Below are 27,621 nucleotides of genomic sequence, written 5' to 3'. Positions count from 1 at the left end.
CTTAAGCTCAGAGGGGGTTCGAAACATTTATTACATGAATAACCATCCCCTCATACATAAAAAGTAAAGATCGAAAGAGGTGTGTTATACATCTAACGCACAGTAAATTTTATTTCAACGACAATTAACATGAAACACCCTGTTTCAGCTCAACCTTCTTTTAAATGGGGGTGGAGTCGCATAGCGTGTGTCACCAAGCAAGCTACCACAGCTGCAGTTTTAGTAAGTTCACTGTGACAAGAAATTCACGAACGCTAAAATTGTTGAAATAACACGCACGTTGCATTCTGCATTCATGGTCAGTTGCATCGTAACTCAGTAAAGGCCCAAAATTTAAAAAGTTTGCCTGCCGCATTTGAACGTTAAACAGTGAACGAAAATTCTGACAGCGTACAGAAGCCTGTCGTCATAACCGGCTCTTTTTAAATTCTAAATTACGCATGTCTTTTGAAAATCAGCCTCGAGCACGTGATAAAATAACTCCACCCCACAAAGTATTCTTGTACCCAATCGGTAATAGTCTCTACAAACCTCTAATTAGATCACGTGGCTAATAAAATATGCTCGGTACGGAATGATTTTCTGGATATGGACACTTGTTCTCGAGTCTCCTACTTATTTAGATTTGTCTTCTTCTTTTTATCTTTAAGTTTCATTTTCACTTCTCGGCCTCTTAAAGCCGGGTCCACACTGACGCTCACTGCCATAACATAACAGCGGAAGGCGAAAATGTGGACCCAGGTTTGTGCCCGAAATATTCAACACAGTAATGTCAACGAAATTGACCATGTTTCGCACCCATACCACACAACAGGCAAAATTAGTATTTTGTATACTTTAATCTTCAGGTTCTTAGAAATCAGACGGGAAGACAAAATATTTTGAACTGAGAAGTAGCGAGCATTTCCGGAATTTAATCTCCTCCTAACTTCCTCGTGAGCATCATTTTGAATCGTTTTTGTTTTTCCCAAGTATTTGAAATCTGTCACACTTTCAAAGGATTTATGAGCCACCTTAATGTCTGTCGGGTACATCGCGGCTATTGGGAGGTTTCGGTTGTCGAATGTCAGAACGCAGATCCGTGGAAAATCCACACATGGAACGAGAGGTAAGATCACAATTATTATTGTGTTCCCTCTTGTTTCAGCTCCATCTTTTCCTATTCTCCTTCCCTGTTTCTTCTCCGTACATTTTATTCGTTCGCCGTTATCTGTCTCTGTTTTCCAATGAAACGATTCGAATTCAAAAGAAAAGTTACACAAATAGAAAAGGCATCGCTTACGCCCCACATTTCTGACTACGGTTTACGCCGAGCTCATAAGGAAGTCGGCGTCCGCTGAATTTCCAAGATGATATACAAAGTATATAAGTAACGCCTCCGTCAATCCGGATTGGGGCCTCTTTCAGGCTACTAGCTACGAACTGGGCGTTCGGGCTTCAATTCTTGGCAGGACGGGGGTTTCCTTCCCTTTGCCACAATGTCTGGGGACAACCTAGAATCTAGGTGAAGTTATTATAGGTCCATTAACCTAATTAACCAATCAGAGATTGTAAGAAAAAGTAAATTCTACAGCATCTTCTATGTCACTTTAAATTTACCATGAAACATAAGAGTAAGTTGAAGGATAATATTAAAATGGATTGTAATGAAGTTAAATGTTAGAGAGTGGGTTGAATTTGAATAAGGATAATCTTGTGAAGGCGGTGATGAACCTTTGGATTCAATGAAAGGCGGTGGATTTCTTGAGTGAGTAAGTTGCTATCGGATTCCGATGAAGGACTCTGATCCATGCAAAACAGAAATTAAAAAGTAGGAACAAGAAATAGACACAGCTTATAGCCCTTTTAGTGCAAAAGAATTTGGAATGTAATCGCAATAAACCTTCGTTAGACTCCCGTCTTTTGTTTAGATAGTTCTAGAAGATTTCCGGTTATGTGAAAAATGTGCAGTAGAAGCCCGTACTGACGATGGTTTTGAAGTGGCAGGCTCTAAGCCTCTTTCACAGTCAAAAGTTCTCTCCAGATGACCAATATTCATGGGCTGGTAATCATTATATCATATATTAATTATGAACCGAAAAGTTGAGTCATTATAAAATGGCATCGTTAAAGAATATTAACTTAAAATTCAAAGGAAGGCGACTGTCTTTTGGATATTTTGTCATGCCGTCTGGCATTAATTAATTTCTTTATTTACTGAGACGAGACAACAGATTTCCCGCGAATAAACTTTGTGTTGTTGGACCAAAAATGACCATTTGCTAATTACACGCCATAGTGAATTATGCTTATAGTTAAACACGTGCAAATTAATATACGTCGTCATTACATCCGCTGTACGAACAGGAAGTGGAAGTGTTGACACGCGCGCTATCTGTGTCTGCGAGCTGAAACTAGCTGCGTGCATGGTCTACATCAACATTCTCCTGCCATCTGGCGGACGAGGAACTTCGGGACGTTATTGATTTTTCTGCGCTTGAGGAAGGAAAGGTGGAGGATGACGACTGTGTCCTTGGTTGCAGCGCCGATCAGTAGTCAATCCAGAACGAAAGAAATTTCGTTCTTACCGCCGTGAGAACTTTAGATTCTGCTGGTGTCCTCGAAGAAATGAAACTGTTCTGTCTTGTAACACAATGGACTCGGGCCGGAATAAATGATGTGTTATGTTAACCACGTCCTGGTTAGTGGCGCATTCTGGTGAGGTATTGTCCAGGTTCGAGGCAGTTATAAGACGTGAAGTCTTCTTTCAGGCCCGGCTTACGATCTGTTAAGCTGATTCTGTATTTGATTTTATCTCGGAAACATGAATTGAGTTCCCCCTTTGATTAGAGCTGTATCATTTTCCTGTTACTCTGTATGTGCCTTAACGAAATTCAATTTTGTGTATTTTGTGGTAATATTTTGTGCTTATTCATTAAAATACCTAAAAATACCGTGAATAAATAAACACATCTGTTAACTGAAAGCACGGCATTTGAAGAGGTTGTGAAACCGTTCCCTTCTTCTTTGTAGATTGTTGCCAAGGTGGGTTTGGGTTCGATGAAGGGATTTATGAGACTCTTTTGCTGGGTTCACGGGGTTTAATTAAAGATCGCCTCAGCTGAGGCTTTAGTTATTTATTTTCAGGTGAAAAACAAGTTGACAAACAAGTTACAGAAAAAGACTCCGGACACCTGCAATTTCCCACGATGAGGCGCAGGGGAGGACGGGGAGGGGACCTTGAGACACGATGCACGTGCACTGAAAACAGGGGATCCGGACATAAGGGCTATAGCGATCTAATCAGCGCTGAACGTGGCAACGCTCAGCTACTTAATAAGTGCGTAGAAAAACTTACGAACTACGACTCGTAATTAAAGGACGGTGCAATCTGTAACGATCTGCTATGCATATTATTCCTGACTCACGGCGAAAGATTTGACCTCGGCAGTTCTGACCTCTGTAGAAGTCTGAGGGTTGTAAATCTGTGGCTTCAAACCGACGCTGCTTGATGCCTCCATCGTCAGGGCGATAAGACGACGTGATGATGGAGGCAGGAGGGACCTCCTACCAGACTTCGCGGCGCTACAACGCAGAAGACGGGCGTCTTCGTACTCCCCGCCGTGAGAACGTATTCTAGCTGAGAAAACATTTTCCTTATGATCTGCGCGCACTACCAAGGTCAAAGCTTTTCTCGTAACTGGCGACAAATCTCCCACAACATTTTCCGATTTAACGGGCTGTTCTCCATTTAGGTTTCTCCGGTCACGGAGCACGGAACACTACGTCTGTGTGTACGTGCTCCATCACGCTCTAAATTTATTTAATTATTTGACTGTACTTTGTAGAAGCTTCATTAAGTTACATCGCAGTAAATTTTACAAGTTATTATTTTGAATATTCGTGTTGCATTGAAGTAACGAAGACGACAGTGCATAATTGTTATGATACTTTGACATTCGGTCACAAATTGTCCGGATTTTTTATAAGCATACATTTATTTTAATTCGTACTATCAATTGCCCTGTTTTACATCGAATCTAATAAAAGTAACATAGAAGTCTAGTAACGCGAATACACGTCCACCAACACAACACGAGCAAGTCTTTCGCGGATGAATCTTAACTTTAATTACTGCACAAAAACACGCAGTACGCCTCTGACCTTGAAATTGAGACTAACCGTAAATGTACAGAGGTCAGGACAAAAGCAAAATCAAACACGGAAAAAGCTAATTTTGTTCTTAAACGAATTGAAAAGGGAAGTCATCAAGACGCCGCCTGAGATATTTACTGTAACTAAAATGCATTCGTAATTACCGTGGCACAAAGCACGAAACTTTCTCTGAACTCTTTCGAATTTGGATGATTCCGTTGTCGTAATGGAGTTCCAATTTCGACCGCACAAAACAGAAACAAACTCTCAGAGACAGAATCGAAACAGACGCCACGAGGAATTGATAAAGATGAGGCAATGAAATGTATCAAAGGCGACATTTTAAGCCCCTGAAAATATGACGTCAGGTGGACTTAAAACACAGCTCTCAGTCCAGTATCTTTTATACCATTTTACAATTCATAATTTCAGTTAATACTAACAATTTATCTCGTAAATAGTGACAGAAGTTTTAGCAACATCAATTTCAAAACAACATTTACACAGAATCAAATACGATGTACTAAGTACTAAGATTTGTGTTCATCCATCGCTCAGCGTTTCAGGAGCTCGCTTTGTTTCTAGGATATTGAACGACAGAGAAACAGCTGTACTGAATACATTGCACCACAATTAGAACACACGAGAATTATGTTTAAAAACACACGAAGGTTTGCTCCTAATATAATAGTCAATGCTCATCACAATTTGCTATGCGAGTGCGACGTAGGAGACCTTGGTAGCACGAGATGAAAACGAGGTGATGGTGGCGCCTCTTGTGGAACTGGGAGGAGTCTGGAGTAAGGCGCTCGGTTTTATTTACGTGTTTTTGGTAGTCGCCGTGAAGGTATTTTTACATTTAATTTACTCTAAAGAGAAATATTATAAATTGCGTAATTTTAATGTGATTTGTATTGATACTGCTGGAATAAATTGTGTTAACTGGACAAAGTTAAAATTAACATTTTACTGGACGGTAAAGAGGCTAATTGCACTTTCGAAACAAATATATTTTTGTTGAAAAAAACAACATTTCAGACGCTGGCTCTGCTTACATTATCCTGTAACACTAGAAAAACTCACTGGATGCAGCTCGTCTCAATCCCCAGGAAATATCCAAAAACATGCATCAAGTTAACAACAAAACTTCGTGATGATGAATTGTTGAAGGCGTAGCCGCTCTGCTCTGTGTTCTGGACGTCCTGTGCTCAAGAATTGGACTGCGGATGAGCTGTCCTGGTTTTTGTTAGTTGCTCCAGGTACCTGCAAGCGTAGTACCTTCCGATAAATCACAGATTTACGTACATCATTTTCACAGAATGTCAAAATTCAACTTGAGCTAGTGATGACACGAGTTACCTGAAACCTTTTGATGAACATTAAGCCCTCCATTCCACAATTCTTATACGTGACGTTAAGGCAAATGTTAGTGATAAAAGTCGAGTTAAGTGACTCATGTATAGTTAGAGAAATTATTATAAGAATGAATATTTCAGACATTAAATTTCAGAAACTGGATCCAGGCACTGCTATTACTACATACACGTGAATAATTTCGGAAAGATTCAGAAAATCTCTTCGGTTAACATTCAACACGTGACATCGCTAACATGAAAATAAATTTAAGGTTGCTAGGTTACAGGTTCAGACTGAAATGGCAGGATTTGTAAGAGGGAACTTCTTGAAAAGCTAAATACTGAATGCATTTGAAGCTGTAAACGAGGGCTTGGTGACCAGGAAATTATTTAAAATTATCAGGTTCATCCTGTTTGGCCAAGGAACGATGCATCCCCATAATTTCTAAATTACCAGATTCACGAATACAACTCAGTGGTCACACAACAGAGGTTTAACAGAAGTTTGTATCATCACACTTCCGTTGCTTGGCCAAAATATCAAAACGTTCTTTCATCATTCCGAGCATTTTTGGTCACCCTGTCAAATTTTTCAATTCTGTACATTCATGAAAGCAAATAATTGACACTTTTATAAGTGCCACAGAGTGTCACAATTAAGAAACCAAAACAATCCCCCTTGTCTGTGTTTTTTAAAGACCACCCATTAGTCTCATCGTATCCGTCCGCGAGTAATTGTCCAAATTACCCGAACCATGTTAATCAAAATCGATGAATCACAACTTCGTAAAATACTGCCCGGACATTTCCATTATAATTTCCACGTCACTTATGTGCATAAGTCGACTCTCCTATTCAAATCCTCACAACCTGGAGAAAATAAGACAGACGAACACGTGTCAATAGGCGACGCGAAATAACATTGAAACGTTTAAAGGACAATTAACTTGGGCAAATCACGAATCATAACCGCACACAGACGAAACAGTGTGACCAAAATGGACGGATTTCCGTCAAAGTAAAACCTAAAACCAATTTCGGGCGTGCATCGTTCTTTGTTGAGGCACAGGAAATGAGCGGGACCTGTAACAAACAAACAAACAAACAAACAAAACGACTTCTGTAAGAACGGCACAACAATCATACATTGGAAGTAAGAACACGAACTCAGAAAACTTACCTGTGCTGTTCGTTGACTCCGTGACTCATCTCTTCTGCTGTGCGCATGCGCAGAGTTCAGTAGCCATTTATGATTGCTCATTGCAGTTGTCCGTTTTGACAAGCGCAACTTCGAAGCGACACGACTGCAGGCCATCCACTTCGGCGAACGAAAACGCGGACTAAAATTTATCGAGCTTTTACGACGTCGCAATAAGATCGGAAATGAAACGAGAACACGAAATTCAGATTTGTCGCGCTGGAATGACGGTTCACTGAATCGAAGAACGAAACGTCGGAAACGAGGACCAAACAACGTCGAACCTCTCACCCACCTTTATTCTGTCACTTACCTTTACGCCCGTGCAAGGAGTTCGCCTTCCTGAAAAAAATAACAGCGACACGGATTCGCGGCCCGGAACAACACACGAAACTCCTAATTTGTTCAAACCAAAGCGCGTTATTACGTCGGCGAAGTTTTCGTCGTGCAAAATCCTAACTCCGGCGCCAATTCCGCGATTCTCGCGGACAAACGAAACGCAAAATGTTCGTGTAACTGACCTGCGTTCGATAACGCTGAATTACGCTTTCTTAAGAAAAAACACAATCGATGTCTTTCTCTAACGTCGAATAACCTGTAATTCAGTTCACAGAATAAAACACACAACAAAACATAATATTTCTCTTCAGAATTCCTGACAATAAATAACCTTACAGATTCAGACAAATCTTTCAGCACTGAAGCGAAAGACTGAAGAACCAAAATACGTATTTTGGCTTTACTGAATCTTTTTCCTTGCAATGCGATTTGTTCACAGGAAGAGAATGCAAAAGTTCTTTTTGTCTGTCTCTCCTTCTCGCATTGATTTCATTGGTCGTGCCGACCGAACCTGTCAAGTTGTGCACCCTGTGATAAAAAAAAACACACAGAAATATCAAACCCTCCTAACTGAACGTCCATTGCCATGGACACAAAAGCTAAGTGCACGCGACCTAACTTGGGCACCTATCGGGGAGGGCAGGGAGGACACTTACAAACTATAAAAAAAGTATAAAGTGCACAGGGTTGCCAACTTGACCTTAACCTAACATGCCCTCAGTCGTGGCGGGCGCCGCGTCAAATACAAGTTGCCTGGCACGGACCGACGTGGTTATCGTTGGCAACCTGGGGCCTGGCCGCTCTGATAAGACCGTGCCGATGCTATGGCGTACAAGATCTGCCGCGAGCACCCAGCCCATCCTCCAGCGGATGGGTCCTCGTCCACTAGGGGTTCGGCCGACACTGGTTTTTTCTCTTAACTTTACTGTTTGCGCGTTGCTCCTCTTGCCATGGTCCCTGGTTCGAAGTCTCTCGCTGGCACAACACAACACAACACAACCACAAATACTCAGAGGGCCGCTTCACTCACACACAGACTTTACACTCTTTCGAAACTCTGAGCCAATCTTTACTGAACACTAAACACTTCGAAATCCCTGACGAGCAAATATTCTCTTATATTTCCTGGTTTATCGAAAATCTTACCGCAATGACCAGAGCCTGCCTGCCTGTAATACACCGCGCGATATAACTACGAAATTTCGACATGTCTGTTAGTTCGCGATGAATGCGTGCGCCATCGAATTCGGCAAGTTATATGATCGTGTAACATGGCCTTTTAGTGTGAGAACATCACAGCCATAAACAAATCAATATGGTTACGATTGGCTGGGCATTTAGACAGCATACATAACACGTTGCGTATAAAATATAAGCTGTGGGGGGGGGGAGGCTCTTCAATGGACAGACAACCAATTTTAAAAAGATTTGTTGCTGATGTCTGCAAATCTCAATTTAACAATAACAAAACAGTTTTGGTTTTCCGTGCTCCGTCCACCACTGGTTGCATTCATAAGCTCCTCTGATCAAAAACCTCCTCTTTGCTTGGTTTCGTGATTTTATTCAGTTTCACATAGCGAAGACGGCCGTCCGATGTTTGGTCAAAATGAATTATTTAAAGTTTTGATTCCGGGTCCATGGAATCATCTTTTCTAGCACAGAACAAATTAGAAAACTAAGGCAACGCCTACATAAGTTCATACTCTACAATAACTGAAATTATTCTCGACTCGAAGCATGATGATATAACAACGATGTATCAGTTGAAGGAGTTTCATTTATTTTATTCTTTCCTGTGATTACATCAAGAAGGCCACGCCCAAGGAATTTGAAACCTAGCAGAAAACTTTGACACGGAAACACGTGACACGAGCTAAGGGGCCTCGGAGTGGAGGAGAATATTATTAAAACGGAGTTAAGATCCGAATTTAAGTTAAATGGTTCGGACTAGGAGTAGAATTTCGGTTTTTCTGGTGACGAGAATTAACTTCCGTGTTCTTTTGTGGCAGTGAATTTCCCGAAAACGTTGTAATGTATGAAGACGTGGAAGAGAATCGAGAAGTTGGAACAGGGACAGAGAGCCTCAGCGTCGAGATGTAAATTAATTAAGAGCTCTTATTGAAATGTCAGGATAACATAACACCTGATATGGAAGCTGTGTTCAACATTTGCAAACTTCACTGTGGTAATCCTGACCGAAACTTCAGAACAAAACACATTAAATAGAAGGTTCTGTCCAACTACCCATCACACGTAACATATTTAGCGACATTTTTAATATTATCATACTACTCTTTATAATATTCCTTGAATTTGTGAGTGGGGACGCCTTTGGTCCCATTTATTTACTGTCGTGATTTCGACTGAAGTTCATTCTTAAGCTCTTTCACGAAACGAAATTTAAAATTTGTCTACATTCAAAGAAGCAACGGATGGCAGGGGCACACGAGAACGTACAAATCATGAAAAGTTAGTGTTCGCCGGCCATGCACACAGAAGGAAAGAATTATTAGGTTTATTAGTGAGTTAGTCATGCAGAAAGAATGATAATTTGTACGATTCGTGTGTGGAGTCTGCCATCAAATAACTTTATATCAATGTTTAATTTACGTGACGTCAGCGGATTTGACAGTTACTGCTCTTACTCAGTCACAATCCAAGAACCTTGGCTATAATGGGGAATAATTTGTTGGTGCAGGAGAACATGTTTCAAGTTTTGTACAAATCCTGAATGCAATGAACCGAACTTTTTAAACGCACTGCAGTTTAGACTTCGTAGCCTAAGTAGAACAAACGACGGGAGTTTACGAGGAGATGAAAAGTGTTCATGGTTTCCTATCCTGGAAGATGAAATAGTGGAAGAATTCCTGACTCTATGGATAATGGGAATATTTTACGCGAGAGTACAGGAAAAGCTGCAAAGATGTAACAAATCATTTAACGTGTCGACGTAAAGATAAAATGCAACGTAATTTTAAGGAATGGAATGGTGCAGACATCCTAAGAAATGAATTTCACAAGCAATTAGCTTTTTCATTTAATCACAGGAAGACAATTGTCCGTCATTCTATTGCACGCATCCCAAATCTGAAACATCCCAAAATAGTGCCCACGACTTAACTTTGGCACATTAGTGCTCACATCCTTATGCAGCTTCGAAAATAAAGTATAATATAAGACACAGTGACTAGTTATGCGCTGAGAAACTGGATAAAAACACGAAACCTTCTGTACCAGCTCTGGAATCTATCCGAGAGCCTTCCGGATGCAACAAGCAGTGAGCCGAGCGAGGTCATTTTACGGTAATGTCACATGTAAATAGCTGATTATAAATATGAAAACAAAACTATTTAATATTAGCAATGACATCTGAGTGCATCGTAACCCTATTTGACGGAAATGTACTCATCAAATTATATGAAACCGAACTGACATAATATTATCACAATAATTATTTAAGTAAGTGCATTTCAAATTATTTGCATAAAAATATGACAATAACTTTACAATGGGACCACTGAATTTTTAGACTAAATTATAAGAATGACAATCAACAATTAATTTGATTCCCAAACGTTCGCCAGAATTTTGAAGAGAAACTTCTAGAAACTTTGCAAAACTCATTCATTATAAATATGTAATATAATTCAGATCAGCTTGAATATTCATGTCGGAAAAATCAAAATGTCTACCACTTTTGCAACTAATTAATTATTCATATTAATGTGTACTCGGTACAGTTCCTATAGGCTACGCGGATTACAAAGCCACTGGTCAGCAGTAATTTTGTGTACGTGCTCAAAAGTCGGCAAACAAATTTAATATTTTGGAAAAGTTCTTCATTTCTGAATGACTTGAATATTTAATATTTCTGCATCGCAAAAAGACGCCATAATGGCTACCAACTTCGCACGTAATTTTCCATGTTGGAATGAATATCGTGAATAATGATTTTGCAATTCTTGACCGAGCAACGTGAAATCAAAGTCGAAGTTATTTCAAATCACGAAACTGTTACGACGTTTTTAGTGAACACTTCTTCATTGTTTCACACGACCTGATTTGCACACACCACGAACTACTTTTTATCCAACTATACAAAGAAAAGTGAAGTAGCTTTTGGACGTTTCCGAGAACATTTAATTTGTCTCTATTAATACGAAATCACAATTAATTTCACGTAAACTATTTAATACAACTTATGAACACTAGTTGCTTATTCTACAATACCAGATTCGTACGATGTAGGCCAAGATAGACTGCAGGCAGGCTCACGTCTCACCCTTACGAAGGCTAATGGCTCTCTGATGCTACGCGATTAAAAAAATGAAGAGCGATTTCGCCCGTAAGATGTCACCCCACCTGACATCCTGTGACGGTTCAAGCTAAATCTAACAAACGGACGGCATTTAATGATCAAAATAATAAGTGCAGACGTCACTAAATATATTTAGTACGCCTATTATTTGGGTTTTAAAGTTCGACACACATAAAATTATATAAATTTTAACCTGGGGTAAGTGACGTTAGAGACCAGACAAGCAAATGGCGCGCCGCGGTTCCCACGCTATGTCACTCTGTATCCCTCCGCTGTTACTAGCCAAGTACCCAATGTTTCAAGCTTTTCAACACAAAGCATTCGCCCAAAACGCAAAATGTAGGCGTTTGTGACACTGCATAAATGCCACTGACCAAGTTTCGCGTCGTAAATAATCCAAACACAAGAGAATTATTGAACATACATTAACTTGGAAACATCCAAGTTTCCCAATTAAAATCTGAGGGCCCACAAAATTGAGCCATCGTAGGTTTAGCTTCATGAAAATCTGTAGCCATTATTCAGTCTTTGTATAAATGTATTCAAATACATTAGGACTGTTCTCGTCACGTTATGAGCTCTAGATTTGACTGCGAAACAAACTATAGAACAGAATGCTTCTTGACAATGTAATAGTCGCTGGGCTATTCAAGAAATCTGACTTCTGGAAAAGTATTCTTGACTTCCGTGGTTTGCCCTATTAGATCACAGCGCATGGAGCATTATATTTGTTATTGACGCTGAGAACCAAGCAACGAACAGGCATCGACGCGCGGCTTGGGAACTGGGCGCTGTGGAATGGGGTTCGTACTCGGCAGGTTACTGGTTTGAATCCAAGCCTGTATGCTCTGCTGTTGTACTTAGTTACTGTGTTTTATGCGGAAACTCTGGATAATAAAGACAGGTGGATGGACTTTCGGACAGGTAGATAGATAGAGATCTGCTCTGCCATAATCTTAAGCTCAGAGGGGGTTCGAAACATTTATTACATGAATAACCATCCCCTCATACATAAAAAGTAAAGATCGAAAGAGGTGTGTTATACATCTAACGCACAGTAAATTTTATTTCAACGACAATTAACATGAAACACCCTGTTTCAGCTCAACCTTCTTTTAAATGGGGGTGGAGTCGCATAGCGTGTGTCACCAAGCAAGCTACCACAGCTGCAGTTTTAGTAAGTTCACTGTGACAAGAAATTCACGAACGCTAAAATTGTTGAAATAACACGCACGTTGCATTCTGCATTCATGGTCAGTTGCATCGTAACTCAGTAAAGTCCCAAAATTTAAAAAGTTTGCCTGCCGCATTTGAACGTTAAACAGTGAACGAAAATTCTGACAGCGTACAGAAGCCTGTCGAAATAACCGGCTCTTCTTAAATACTAAATTACGCATGTCTTTAGAAAATCAGCCACGAGCACGTGATAAAATAACTCCACCCCACAAAACATTCTTGTACCCAATCGGTAATAGTCGCCACAAACCTCTAATTAGATCACGTGGCTAATAAAATATGCTCGGTACGGAATGATTTTCTGGATATGGACACTTGTTCTCGAGTCTTAGCTCTGCCTTCTTCTTCTTCTTTTTATCTTTAAGTTTCATTTTCACTTCTCGGCCTCTTAAAGCCGGGTCCACACTGACGCTCACTGCCATAACATAACAGCGGAAGGCGAAAATGTGGACCCAGGTTTGTGCCCGAAATATTCAACACAGTAATGTCAACGAAATTAACCATGTTTCGCACCCATACCACACAACAGGCAAAATTAGTATTTTGTATACTTTAATTTTCAGGTTCTTAGAAATCAGACGGGAAGACAAAATATTTTGAACTGAGAAGTAGCGAGCATTTCCGGAATTTAATCTCCTCCTAACTTCCTCGTGAGCATCATTTTGAATCGTTATTGTTTTTCCCAAGTATTTGAACTTTGTCGCACTTTCAAAGGACTTATTAGCCTCCTTAATGTCTGTCGCGTACATCGCGGCGTCCGCTACGACGTGGCTGGTCGCACACTGCGTCCACTCCCGGAGAGTGACGTAGCTGGTGGGATATTTCGGGGTTTTGATGGGTTGTCTCAGGGATTCTTAATTAGCTTAGCGAATCGTTAGGCATGGACTCGAGTCTCATTCGACGTCACGGCCAATTCATAACCTGCGTGATCGTTGATCTAGAAATGTTGATCCCGCGTCTCGCAGTCCAATCCTTGATGCTTTATGATCCACGGCGCACGCTTGAGATGGCTCCCTCGCCCCTTCCGGGTCTCCCACTGAGGCTTTATTCTCATTGCCTTGTTTCCGTCGGTCTCTCGACTCGCATCTGCTGACATGGGATTGTATCGCTCGCTCTATCCGTGGCTTCAGAGTCCTGTTCTGTCCTGGGTGTGACGCGAGGCTATGACGTCATTTACTAACCCATGCGGCATTACCAGCTGATCGGGGCAATGACCTCCCGCTCGCCGATGTAGTAAGCCATCTTTGTCAAGGTTTACAAAAACATGCCACACAAATTATGCGACCTTTGTTGCAGAACCGGGCAGTTAACAAACAAATTTTGGAAAAAGAAGGTTACGCCTTTTCATAAGCATAAAATTTTCGAGTTCTTCTCTCTCTGTAGAAGTAAAAGTGCGTAAGAGCTTACATGATTAAGGACTTTCCTGCCTAAGTTACACGTTTATATAAACCAAGAGCACAATACGTCATTTAAATTTATCAAATGAACGCGAGAATTACAGTTGGGAACAGTCACAAAATCTCAAAGTCGTTCTAACGCATGCGCAGATCGGGCCTACATCACGCTACTCTCAACCTGCAATGAGCAAGATATTCTATGGTTCTCGGCTTGTCAAAGAACATCCCACTTCCTTTACTGAACCAGATGATTCATTATCGTGTTCGGAAAGCCAATTCGCTACATCGAGTCTCCCTAAGATCCATCTTAATGTTATCCTGCCACCTACGCCGAGGTCTCCTCCCTTCAGGCCTTGTAAACACTCAACTCACCCTAACAACATCGGGTGAGTTGCTCGTCAAGTATTTTTCTCTCTTATCTGTCCCACTCCCGTTTTGGGTCCAAACATCTTCTTCAACACTCTGTTCTCAGAGCCCCTCAGTCTATGTTCCTCCCTCAAAGTGAAAGACCACGTTTTGCACCCATAAATACTTTGCACTCAATAACAGCAAACATTCCCTGGATTTAATCTGCTGATGTAGGGAGATTCGTCGATAATTAGGCTTCTAAATCCGAAATAAAAATTCTTCAGAGTTCCCTAAAACGCTTTAATAATGTCGATGTATCAGGAATTGTAAAGTGTTAGAATTATTATTCAGAATATGTACCCCACTTCTTAGCATCGACATATTTTTATTAAGATTCTGGGCCACGAAACACGTTTAATTCCTTTAAAATTGTAAAAAGTTAATTGCCTACTGGAATATTCTTTTATTATCAATGTTGCCGTGAACACACACAAGTCAATCTAATGTTAATTGAAATTGTGTTAAAAAGAAGACAAGTCTAATTCTCGTACACGAGTTCAAAAATGCAGATGAAAACATTAAATGTGATGAACAATAATAATAAATAGGAATCCCTTACCTCAAACTTTGTTCAATTGTAAGAGACCACGACGTCCACCAGCAATGATCGATCTAATCAAAACTAAAATGGAAAGAGTGGAGGGCAGTTTGACAGATTTCTTAATAATTCTTATTTAAGATAAGAAATTGTGATATTCTATATTAGTAAGAATTGCCACAAACAACATATTCCTTCCACCTAACATTTACCTTGTTACAGCTGAACCTAAACGATAACAAGCCGCTGCATCCAGTCTGTACAAAAAGTCATTATTTCATGGTCACCAACTCTGAAATGACAAATGTTCGTGTAAAAGACAGATCAATGAAAATGTCACCTTATATTTTAAACTGCGGCGTAGCTCAGTCTTTTGTGTGGAAGGAAACAATCTTGGATGAAGATAAATTCCTCTGACAGCATAGCCGAGTTTCCAGGAAATTCCAAAGTGCTATGGCCGTGACATTCCACATGTAACCAGATTCATTCAGAATGGAGTTGCCTCTTTCCACATCCTACGTCATTAGGAACCCTGCTTATTCCAAACTGCATTACAACACTGATATTTAAACACCGCAACCTATCTGCTGTCACACCACAGCGACCTGAATGGCATATCCAGATCACATCAGGTGTTCTGAGTAAAGGTGACAATTCTGAAAAAAAAGTAACACACACATCGCGAAGACAAGTTTACTGCAATTACTGTCATCATTATTGTCATCTTCTTCTTCCAAACATCTAATCTGTCTCACTGAAATCCTAACTGGTAATATTACACAATATCATATTTCAATAATAACTGTTTCCAAATCCAGACAACAAAAATGGATAAAAACTCAGATCATACTGGCTATACTACCAACTACAAAACATCTGTGCCTTCCTGGACAAACACGTAGTAGCTAGTTTTAACACTTTGCTTAGTATTCAAATTGAGCCGAGTTGTTTTTTAACGATTACGAGGACGAACAAGACCTCAAATCAATGTAGAAATACACGAATTCTGTCGGCCAATGTACAAACGTTCTAGGCTACACTTCGGCAAGTTGTCAAATGTCACTTTCATAAATTACAAAGGGACCCTTTTCCCCCGCCCAGTAACGTATCCAACGCAACGAATTATGGTCGTATCACGTAGGAAAATGGTGGGGACAAACGAAGTCAAATCAGACGACAAAACGATGAAGTAAAGCAAACGCAAAAAGCCGTTCAATATGACCTTCGTGACTGTGTGTTCGTAAATAATTTGTTTCAGTTACGGTAAACAAATGATCATTTCCTTGTTAACCAAAGCAACGCGCCATTCATTACGCTAAACTACGTTCAATTTTTCTGCTACCCTTTTTAAAACAATCCGCACACCTACGCCCACATCTTGGGGCAGATTTTTATTCAAAGTCTTGGTTACTCGTATGGTCACATTTCCAGCAATTACAGAAGCAGCAGTTTGCCAGAAGACAACTGCCTGCCTTCTCTCTCTCGCTCCACACCCAATTCACATAACATGATGGAAGGATGACTGTAAGTGCTAAAGAAACTGGCAGGGTGCTGGGGCCACCTACCCGGTCGCAAATACTTAGACATTCTGTAATATGGACGTGGGGATTCCCCACTAAGTAAAGGAGCCACCAAAAATTTCTTACTTTGAGGAAACATCTCTCCATGACACCAGCAGCAGCACTCTCAATGTAACAAGTAGAAACACAACAAAATAAAGAAAGCAATTCTACAAAACAATATTTTGTATCTGACATTACGTCAATAAACAGTTTTACGAGATGAGTTTTAGTGCACGCTGATTACGGAATTGCCAGCATGTCTACACGAGAATTTCTGATTGTGGTCACAATGTTTATTAAGATCCCGGGACCCCTTCAACATCATAATCGTATGTTGATTGACTACCCAATAACAAGATCAATAAAACGTGCAACAAACAAAGCTACGTTTTACCTCCAAGAATCATACGCAAAGGAATCTTCACTCACAGACGGCTCGAACATCTAATATTTTAACAAACATCCTGCAAAAGAGCTGTACCACTTAAAGTCCCCTCCCTTCCATTTCAGCACGGATTCTTACAGTAGTAATAAGTTCTAGAAATGAATGGAGGGGAGACACGGGTTTCGTATTGTATGCATTTCCTTCCTGATTTCTGCCCTCTAAAAAATAACTGAGGGTTTTCGTGGGTGCGATATGGGAGCCCAAGATAAGAGGAAGGAGGGGTTATGTAAAAATATATTTATGAGGGAGCAGCCAAGGTGGTCAACGAACACCAAACAGACATCATATATCATTTCATTTCCAGGTCAACAATCTTTAACCAAACTAAATGGTCAATAACTTCAGCCTGTCTCTCTCTCACACACACAAAAACACAATCTCTACATTCTTCCTAAGGAACACTCTGACTGACAACACTAACAAATTAGTCTTTCCTAAGCCAAGAACTCTTCACAACCATTTTACAGACATAAAATAACAATCCTGACGAACACCACCACTGGTACATTGTGACCCACATAAGTGGCACTGCCTTTCTATACTTGGTTCCAACCAACCACACCACTCCTCGATCCTAATGCAAATCCCCTTACCCCACCAACAACCACGGAATATACCAGAAGTAATACTGAGCCTCATCACATGTCCATGAGACTGACACCTGACAACTCTCAACATATGGTAAGTGTCAAATAAATGGAACCTCTGACAGTCATCTCCATTTTTGCAAGCAAATCCAAATTCATATCGAACACCACACCCCAAACTTACAAGTTTTGTAACCGATCCCCTTGCTCAACACAGCAAACTCTAAAATTAAGCACAAACACAGAAAATATCCCGGCAGCTCCGCTCACTGTGCACAAAACTAAATTACTTACACTGGCAAATGCTCACTTATTAATTAGTAAACAGACCACATTAAAGGCTCCTCAGCACTGCACACATCTCACGTGTAACAAAACCTTATCACAAATAGTCACCACCCTCGTCTACAAGCTACACCTAACCTCCAATTTTGATGTCCTATGAACAATATATTCACTAGAGAATCATGAATGCCTCTAGCATACCACAGATACTGCAATTATGCCAATCTCTCACCGCACATAGGTCTTTCAACATATCAAATCTCACATTTAAGTTCACAACATCTAAAGTACCTAATAAAATTGGACAGACTCATCTCTCTCACATGACAACCGCATCAAATACATTCTAATGCTCATGTACTCACACAACGAATGCCTGGTTCAGACTGATATCAGTTTCTTGCGGATACGAGGTTCCTTCTTTGTCCCAGCAGGTTTAATCTTCTGACATCAAGTCGGTCTGCCAACTGTTGCCGCACGTACTTCAACGCTTCTCTGGCTAGCAGTACGCAGGTCACGTGGTGCTCAGTACAATCTGAAGGATCATTCTGTTTCTCGTAATCTGCTACTCCCAGAAAGAGAAAATACATTCACATTCAAGAAATCAAGACATCACACTCTTCTAAGAACACACAGTTTTACTTCACCAAGCAGTTAACACTCCTACCTTAGCCAATGAACAAGCACCTTCCATTTTCAGAAGACAAATTCTGTCAAGTTCATTACAAACCCATTCACAAGTTAACTTTAAATACGGGTCACAACCAGCGACCTGACAAATTCTGAACTCCCTCGCTTACAGATTCATACTGGAGCCTTTTTTTCCTCCCCCCCAGCAAATTTAAAACATTCGCCAAGTGGGCCATTATTCCACACGTCATAATACTGCAACTACAAACTCTACAACTCACACACATCACGTCAGACCCACGCAACTTCCCTTGCCACTGATTCAGTGGATATTTTACGAACAGTTCGCTTGCCGTCTGTTTGGAGCCGAGGTGTCCCGGCTTACACGGCTCCCTCTCCTCATGCCCCGTTATGACAGCGAGGGAGTCTATAAACACCAGAAGGGTCCATGCTCTTCAGGTTCGCCTGTTTTGATGTCATGAAGAAAGGACGTAAATGAAAGATTAAGAAATGGCAAGCCACTACAACACAGCCAACATCTGTAGCACTTCTACTACTAAGGTGAATTCAACCGACAAGGGGCAAGAGGTAGCCGTATCAATTAGATTTATTTTCCATATCACCATCAGTAATGCCACTTTATAATGCCTTCTGGAAGCAAAGGTGGAAACTTCACCATCAGTAATATAAATTGTTTCAATGTTGAACAATCTAAATTTATAAAACTGAACTCACCAGCTTCCTGTGATATCGCCACCATTGTGTAGTGACACACAAGGAACACCGTCGTAACTCTTTCATGGCTGCAGCAACAAACACTCCTACCAACATACACAACAGGCCTTACTGGCTTTTCCAGATATGAAGCAGACGCTTTCAACAAGTTCACATACTAAATGTGGTTTTAAGAGAGATTTCAGGTTCTCACAGTGGTCTTTGGGTTCTAACACCACTTGGACTTACAGAAAACCAACACCGATTATGATTTTTAAACATTTAATGGTTCGCTATATCAGCTGAAGTTATCCTTGTGACTAAGCGCAATGCCATGAGGCAGTGGGAGCATGGAGGTAAACTCCATGCATTCTCAATTATAGAACTATGTGGAGGTCAGCCTCAAAATGTGGTTCCTTAAACTGGCAAAGAAAAATCACGTTCTTCATTGTTTCTTTGTAGTGTCAATAGAAGAAATAGACAAGTTCTTCATTTCATTAAAACCATTTGCTACCTTTCAGGAAAAAAGGTCTTCTTCTTTCAATAATGGCATTGTAATTCAGAAAAGAAGTTTATTAAACAATTTACTCAAATGGATGAACTTACCTGTGACTGCCATCTGGTGAGTGGCTCTGGCTTGCTTGTCCTGCAATCTGTACGGAATCCCATGGACTGCGGAGATCTCCACATGTGGATCATCAGAACTGCAACAGCGAATCACAATGAGTACAGATAATTACACTCACATCCTAATGTTCAATGGTCACAACAGTGGCCAATGCAGTAGCTGCTTCCTAAATCAGCAACTGATGTAAGTGGCACAGAGCAAATGGGAAATCTGGGTTTATGATATGACAAAGAAATACATTACTTGTAGAAGCCTCCTGGTACTGGCAGGATACTAAACCCAAACTAATTGTGATACAGCCTCTAACGGGCTCACTGTACCAGTAAATAATGAGTTCTGGGTGCTCAGAGAAAAATCTATAACAGTGCCTCATAGACTGCCTTGGGACTCGCTTACAATTCTGCGAAGAAAAGCCAGTGATTAACAATCTGTTATGTCATGTTAGTACCATCAGGCTGGAAAATCATCTTTTATTTTGTACACTTTTTTAATATCAAGAATGAGGTTAGTTTGACAATATTCTTCTGCCTCCAACTGCTCTTATATACCTTGGACAGGAGAACAGCTGCTGCACTCTATTCTCATCATCATTAAAATTCAGGGATGCCACCAAGAAACAGCAAATTATTTCCCAGCACTGACGACGGTAGAACGGATCCGCCGTGCTCGACTTCAGAGCACTAGATGCTGTCTCCACGACCTGGAAAACACAAGCAACAGTTTCAAGTTATAACGAGTAAGGGAAGTCAAATGTTTTAGTTACAGTAACTGGCAAGTCACACTTTTCGATCATAGGACAACTGCTATTGCGCATCTCCCGTTAACGACTGTTTGGAAACTCCCTCTCGGTGATGATCACTAAGTATTCCCGTTACCTCCCGCTTTGACATCTCTTTACAGATTTACATGAAGAAAATACAAACTAAGTAATGCGTGGTCAGCACACTTTTAAAGCCCTCCTGGGCCAGAGAACGGACACCCACTATTATCAAGACTGTCCGGTATAGCTATGCCAGAGATCTTCATCACCGCACTTCCTAAACGAGTGAAACTGCAGAGCCCCCCCATCTGCTTCCGAACAGATTCACAATGACTGACGTTTTGAAGATATTCCTGTGGCATTAGCTTGAACTGAGAATGTGAAATGGGATGAAGCAGATAAAAGGAAATAACACATTCTTTCCAGGAAGAGGAATCACATCTTTGGTGACAAGCTGCGGCCAAAGCCAAGAGCACCTGCAACTTACAGCCTTTCACACAGGACAAACTCTCTCTCATTCCAAGATGTGTTGGCCACCACACTATGAAGCAGACTCTTATCAACGCAATGTGATTGCGGCCGACATTTCTACTATTTTACTACACTCCGTAGAACACCCCACACACATAACTAGACATCCACACCTTACACGTTCACATGATTCATATCTAAGTTGCTATCACACTTGCAACACAATTACCACAACAGAGCAAGCCCCTGTCAATGGGTTAAATAACAGAAAACTGCACCACCTCTCCAGAGGCACACAAAATTTACATGCTGCATTCAGTCCTCTTCTCCATGTATGCACTCAGCAACAGGACGGCCAACCATCGGGGACACAAGCGGTCTTCTCTCGGATGTCAGTCTGTCTAGTGTTGGTGCACTCCTCCTGTAATATACCAGGAAAGGTGTAAGATACACAAGAAATCTAGAATCTCAAGGGGCCACTTTCACAGACATTGGAGGCAAAGTCGTCTGAAATGGCACAATCTCATGCCAACTTATTTTTCTAATGGGTGCCTCCTGCTTATTCAAATATTTAATCTGAAATGGGGGTGGGGGGTGAATGCTGTTCATAGACTTACCGGGGATTAGACACGTAAGATCAAACATCCAACATGCGGTCAGCCTCTGTCAGAGCATTACCGTTGCTTGACAGAAGAAGTATTCCTCTTCCAACTTGGTACATATTCCGAATATTCATCCAGATATTATTTTTTTTTATATGAAGTTGGTGTCCTTAATGCACTAGTTTCGGACATTAATGACGGGGAATCTTTCCCCAAAGGGTACAAATGTTAGTCCTTATTCTTTGTTTACTACGCCAACAAGTTGGTAACTTGTAAAGTGATTTATTGACAATGGAGTTTCATATCTGTACTCACTGCTTCTATGGCAAGCAGTACGCAGGTCAGATGACACACAGCATGCAGCTCAGTAGAATCTGAAGGATCACTCTATTTCCGCTACTCCTAAAAAGTGAAAATACATTCACATTCAACAAAACAAGATACCTCCATACATGCATCACACTCCTCTAAGAACACACAGTTTTACTTCACCACACAGATAACACTTCTATCTTAGCCAATGAACAAGCACCTTCCATTTTCACAAGGCAAATTTTGTCATGATCACTACAAACCCATTCACAAGTTATCACTTTAAATATGGGTCACGACTGTGACACAACCAGCCACCTGACAAAAATTAAACTCCCTCTCTTACAGATTCATATTACAACCTTTCTCTTCTTCCCCACCACCCCCCTAAAAAAATAGCCGTATGGGCTGACATTATTCCACACCACTTCATAATACTGTCACTAAAAACTCTACATCTCCTTCCCACACACACATCACATCAGTCCCATGCAACTTCGGTTGTCACTGATTTGTTACTGCTACATATTTTAGTTTTGCTGAGCATTAAAGCCTTTCTTTTTTCCACAAATATGGTGATATTCAAAATCTGATCACCAGGAAATACAACAACCAAGTTAAATATGGCACTGTAATGATGAACAGTGACACATATTCTTGGACAGACTTAACTCTATCACATGACAAGCACATCTAATACATCATATTGCTCGTGTACTTACACAGTGCACATCAAGTTGAGACAGATAAATCTGTAGCAGACAGGAGTGCCCTTCGTGATCACAGCCAAGTTTCTGTTGCGATATGAAGTGAGCCTGCCAAGTGTACTGAACATACTCCACTGATTTCCTGGCAAGCAGCAGGCTGGTCAGGTGACAGACAGCTTTCCCCTCAGTTGAATCCCAAGGATCAATTAAGCTTCTTCTCCTCAGCTATTCCCAGAAAGACAAAATGCATTCACTTTTAACTATCAAGTTTCCCCACCCAAACAGCATTCTGATGACGCAGTTGATTGAATATGCACTTTTGTTCTCGGGGCACACCATACATGCAGCATTGCTAAACAAGCATTAATTCACGTTCAAAGGTAAACATATTGAAATTATTCGAGTAACTGTACAAGGCACCAAACCCGCAAATAATAAACACTTCTGAGTATATAAATGTCACTTATCAATGCCTCGTGGCGTTCATTTAATCATTCCTCGACAATCATCGACACATAACCTCAACCTACAAATGAGAACACCCCATAATTTCCAGTCTCTTATTCCGTAACCTAATAACAGCCCACCAATATCACTGTTCGCACACAGAAACTTACAGCAATGATTCTTGCATTATGGCATTTTAAGAGACTGAATATTTGCCATTATGAACTGAAATAAATGTAGCACGCAAACATCTCCCAAGGCGAAACACTAACAACTCGCTACACACAACCTACATACTCCAGTCATACCACACCTCCAAAGACTAGATTCACGCAACAAATCTTACCAACTGCTATCTTCCTTTTTCTCTCTCTGTCTGCGAACTTGGCCACAACGAAATCTAGTAGCGAACGAATAAACTACGTACTGCATCGACATAAGTAATCCAACCAGAATCCCAATCTACCACACGCCTCGTAGCCGAAGAGGCAACGTACGAGACCGCGGAGGACGACGTCGGCAGTTCGAGACCCAGCGGATTCTTACAGTAGTATTAAGTTGTAGAAATAAAAGGAGGGCAGAAACGGGTTTGGTATTCTATGCTTTACCTAACTGATTTCTGCCCTCTAAAAAAAATTACAGAGGGTTTAAGTGGTAGGGGATATGGGAGCCTAAGATGAGAGAAGGAGGGAGTTATGCAAAAATATATTTATGAGGGAGCAGCAAAGGTGGTCCACAAACACTAAACCTACATCATATCATTTCCAGGTCAACAATCTTTAACCACATGTTCAAAGCACCGGAGTCGAAAAGAAAGAATCCAGCCAAATAAGTCAAACCAATACCCCACACAAAATTCTGGCAAACAATCTTCTACATTTTGCGGCACTATCGCTACACGCACAAGGAAGATCACACCAGGACTTCACTCTACATTCCTACACACTTTCCTGACTAATTTTCGTAAGACTCATTACTATACCAGCCTGCCTTCTCTTAATGTCGCTACAAAACTAACAAGACTGTCAATTATTCATTTTGCATTGCTTACACCAAATGGTTAATAACTTATGCCTGTTTCAGACAAATTCAAATTTAAATTATGTGACACACCAACCAGCTGGTGCCAACTTCGAGAAGGCACGAGCGCGCCATTAAGTATCACCTGCCTCTAAGGAGACGTATGGTGTCAGGCAATCGTGAGAGGGCTGGTATATAAGCTAGCGGAGGAGCTGTGTGCCTCATTCTCACCTGGAAGCAACACCACCAAGATGTCTGCTGTTCAACTGCTCGTCGTCGTCCTCTTCGTGGTTGCCACATCCTGCCACGACGTAGTAAGGTGAGTTCTAGAAGAAATGAAAATACTGTTAGAATTTAAACTGGGGAAATTAAGCAATTAACACGTGTTAAGAAAGGCACTAGGCCATTCAGACACACGTGCAGAACGAACTAAATACGGTGAGGGTATCTGGCGACTATGCCGCCAGCACGCCCTATCCGCTATGTGCGATCACAGCGACAGTTGCTGCCGTTCGTAGTCCCAGCGGACTTCGACACATATTTACCTGAACACAGTGAGATATTACATGAACACCTGCGGGTAAAATCAGAGCACGAGGTGATATTCAAATAGCGCAAGTCCCCCCCCTACCCGCATAAAGTTCAACAGCATTATTGCTTAGATCAATCTATGTATATAAAGAGGTAATCCTGTGAAACATCACGAATTGATCTAGAAATCTCATCATTTAAACCGTCCAACAATTCTGACTATTTCCATCGTCAGGGCGACTGCTTGTCTGCGATTCGACAGTCGGTACTTAGTACGGTCTTCCACAAAGAGAGGGCAGGGAAGTCTTTGCATGTTACGCACGACAAATATCGTTAGAAGTACTGGCTTTTTCGATCTGGGTTTGTCAGGTGAATAAGATCAGAAAAATAAACGTGATCGCCGTCTCTCAACATTAAAGTTAACTATTTGGGCTTTTCAATAGCGTAAAGTACATGTTACCATGAAAACACACAAACAGAAAAAGGTTTTTAACAGAAGCAGAATGCAAAGTGTTAAAATCTACGATTACAGCAATCCGGCCGCTACAAAAATTTACTCAGAAAGAAAGCGAGGGGTGTTTCTCGGGTATGCCATAGTCTAATGGAGTGGAAAAGAACGCACGGAAAACCGGGACATAGCAATACAAAAACGCGCAGCTTCTGACTCTTGTGTTCTTGTTTTCTGTCTAAACAGGGTTCCTTTACAACAAGTAGTTTTTCGGGGCGCCGAAAAACACCAGATTATAGCAGCAGATGGCACCACCGAGGAAGTGATAATGGCTCCCAAAGTAAGTAGATAAAACGCGTAGCATCCACGGGGCAGAGCCCTTCCTGAGAAGACGACTGTCTTTTGAGTGGCCTCGTCTGTCATGTAGCCCTAAGGCGTGTTCCCGTGTCTTCAAGAGGCCGCCACGGAATCCTGTCGCGAGACTGAATCGGGGTGGTCAAACTTTTCTCTGCCCTCAGGCCACAAATAATTTTTCCGCTCGACTGAGGTCCAAGGAACCCCCTCCTAGCAACATTTGTAAAAACTGATCACCAAATTCAATTATCCTTTACAAAATTTATCCAGAAATGAGAAATTAACAAACACCGAAATGTGAACACATTGCAAGAATTTAGCAGCAATTCATTTGTTCTTACTCTTCGACTTTTATTTCAGATCGGACTTCTGGGGCAGATCTACCTAGGGACTCCTCCCCAAGGGTTCAGGGTGCTGATGGACACGGGTCCGTCGAGATGTGCAAGTCGACGCCGTATTACTGCAGTACGTAGCCAAAATCGATGAAACTTCGAACACAATCTTCGCAGCTCAGCGGCAGGTGACGCCCCATTCTGTCACGGACAAATCTGTTGCCTCAGTAAATGCTTAAGATATTACTGATCTTTGCGATGAACATGTGTATCTTCCGGGTGGGAACTGAATACACAGACACAATGAGTTTTGAAGAAGGGCGAGTGAGCAATGCCTGGGAACCTCCACCCTCTCTCTCAACCCCAGGAACTCGAGCGAAACCCTTCCGGAACGCTGTGGCACTTACAAGGGTCCATTTTGAATTAATAATCATACCAAACGAATATTGTACGTTTGTACTTGCGATAAAATGAAGGGAGATTTAGGCGGGGACATTCAGAGTAAATACACACACTGGCAGATAATATTGTGTACATGCTCATTCGGTTTCAAAGACGCTGTATCAACGACAAGAGTCATGTAACAATGAAATGAATTATTAGATTTTTCGGAATTAGAGAGAGAGAGACAAGAAAGAGGTCGTGGTCTATTTTAAGTTTCTTTGCCAGATTTAGACCGGAATAACTAAGCAAACTTACGAACAACGTAAACACGAACCACGATTTTTCTCGGGAAATAAATTGTGAGGATGTGCGTAGAACTGACGAGGACTCCAGAGTCGGACTCTCTCTAGGTGACAGGCCCAAGTTTCTCGTTAATCCGCGTGCGTTTCTCTTGTGCTGCAGAGTACCACGACGTCTTCAGGGCGAACCTGTCAGACACGTACCACCTGGAGAAGCAGTACGGAAACATCTCCCTGTCGTACGCCGAGATAAAAGTGTACGGTCCTGTTGCCAAGGATACGCTGACAGTGAGTATGAATCATCAACCCTCGTACTCAGTTCAGAAAACCCAGGCTCCAGTTGTTAACATGTTTGCATTGCAAGTAAAGTGTTCACTGGTGAAAACGACAATTTATTTTTTGCGAAAAAAATAAATAAATTGCTCTCCTCTGCATAATCAGTGTCATAAGCTATTTCACGCAGGTGAGAAGTTTTCGCTGCGGCCATAATGTGGACTGCGGTCTTCTGAGTTGTGACGCCGTCTAATCCAACAGGTTTCGGAGAAATGCATTGCCTCAGCATTCCACCTTGGTCACCAGGTACAAGACTACAAGGCGTCACAATCTAGAAAGACAAATTTCCAACATATTTAGTTCACAAAAATGTTTCAATTTACCATGGAAGAGAATGTGACATGACAATATTATTGAAAAACGTAATTCTAGAAACATTTTCTGCAAGCACAAGCCTTCGAGAGAAAGAAAGACCACATGTAAAGCGAAACAAAAATACACAAGAAACCCACATTTTAAACATGTACGCTGTTCAGCTGTTTCACACAGCTCACAGGGCGCATACAAGTCGCAATCCATGCGTTACAGGTGGGAGGAATCCGCATCCCTGACTTCGCGTTCGTGCCAGCGAACGGTTTTTACCAAGCACCAGTTGACGGCATTTTGGGTCTGTCCTTCCAGGAAGGGTCCCAAGGCCCCTCGCGGGCCACCCCCAACAACAACTTAATCCGGGAGCCTACGTTCTCGCTGTATATCAAGAAGTGAGTAGCCTCTGCACAAACTTGTGGGCGTGCGGTCACCCGAGCACTCTTTAAGACTCGGAGGTACTTGTTGCTTCCACACGTCATAATACTGCAACTACAAACTCTACAACTCACACACATCACGTCAGACCCACGCAACTTCC

At 41.3% G+C, this 27,621-nt stretch overlaps 2 protein-coding genes across 12 annotated transcripts; one reads left to right on the top strand and one right to left on the bottom strand.

Annotated features, from left to right (window-relative positions):
* Position 1: 1 nt before the first annotated feature.
* On the bottom strand, positions 2-24,423 carry LOC110840454 (transformation/transcription domain-associated protein-like). 11 transcript variants are annotated; one of them, XR_015532773.1, is made up of 9 exons: positions 24,325-24,419; positions 22,642-22,851; positions 21,923-22,009; positions 21,312-21,426; positions 20,323-20,474; positions 19,753-19,850; positions 18,168-18,367; positions 15,136-15,215; positions 2-15,007 (listed from the first exon to the last, which is right to left on the bottom strand). XR_015532773.1 is itself a non-coding variant. In XM_087341100.1 (9 exons), exons 5-9 carry the CDS (start codon positions 20,363-20,365, stop codon positions 18,317-18,319), a joined length of 402 nt encoding a protein of 133 aa, XP_087197226.1. In that variant the 5' UTR covers positions 20,366-20,474; positions 21,312-21,426; positions 21,923-22,009; positions 22,642-22,851; positions 24,325-24,419; the 3' UTR covers positions 2-18,316. The 11 variants fall into 11 exon arrangements, 8 of the variants coding, with proteins under 8 accessions (XP_087197226.1, XP_087197227.1, XP_087197223.1 ...); XR_015532774.1 differs by having other exon boundaries at positions 2-5,397; XM_087341100.1 differs by adding exons at positions 18,714-18,859; positions 19,168-19,253 and having other exon boundaries at positions 2-18,367; positions 19,753-19,828.
* Positions 24,424-26,228: 1,805 nt separating this feature from the next.
* LOC147871130 (pepsin A-2/A-3-like) lies at positions 26,229-27,475 on the top strand (the record flags this gene model as incomplete). Its single annotated transcript, XM_087341110.1, has 3 exons — positions 26,229-26,259; positions 26,605-26,729; positions 27,303-27,475. Coding segments are annotated over exons 1-3 (329 nt in total), but the record flags the coding sequence as incomplete, so codon positions are not given.
* Between the last annotated feature and the right edge of the window lie 146 nt (positions 27,476-27,621).

This window comes from Zootermopsis nevadensis, unplaced genomic scaffold (assembly GCF_977971745.1).
Source record: "Zootermopsis nevadensis isolate Lab colony 2312 unplaced genomic scaffold, Znev_1.0 Znev_ptg000062l, whole genome shotgun sequence".
NCBI lineage: Eukaryota > Metazoa > Arthropoda > Insecta > Blattodea > Termopsidae > Zootermopsis > Zootermopsis nevadensis.
This window is presented reverse-complemented; position numbering and strand designations above follow the sequence as displayed.

Bases quoted from the DNA above. Each gene is read 5' to 3' on its own strand.
- LOC110840454 (XM_087341095.1), bottom strand. The intron at 19,851-20,322 runs GTATATAAGAGC...TCGCTGTTGCAG, and splicing joins CAGCTGTTCTCCTGTCCAAG to TTCTGATGATCCACATGTGG. The intron at 18,368-19,752 runs GTAAGTTCATCC...TTCTGGGAGTAG, and splicing joins TCACCAGATGGCAGTCACAG to CAGATTACGAGAAACAGAAT.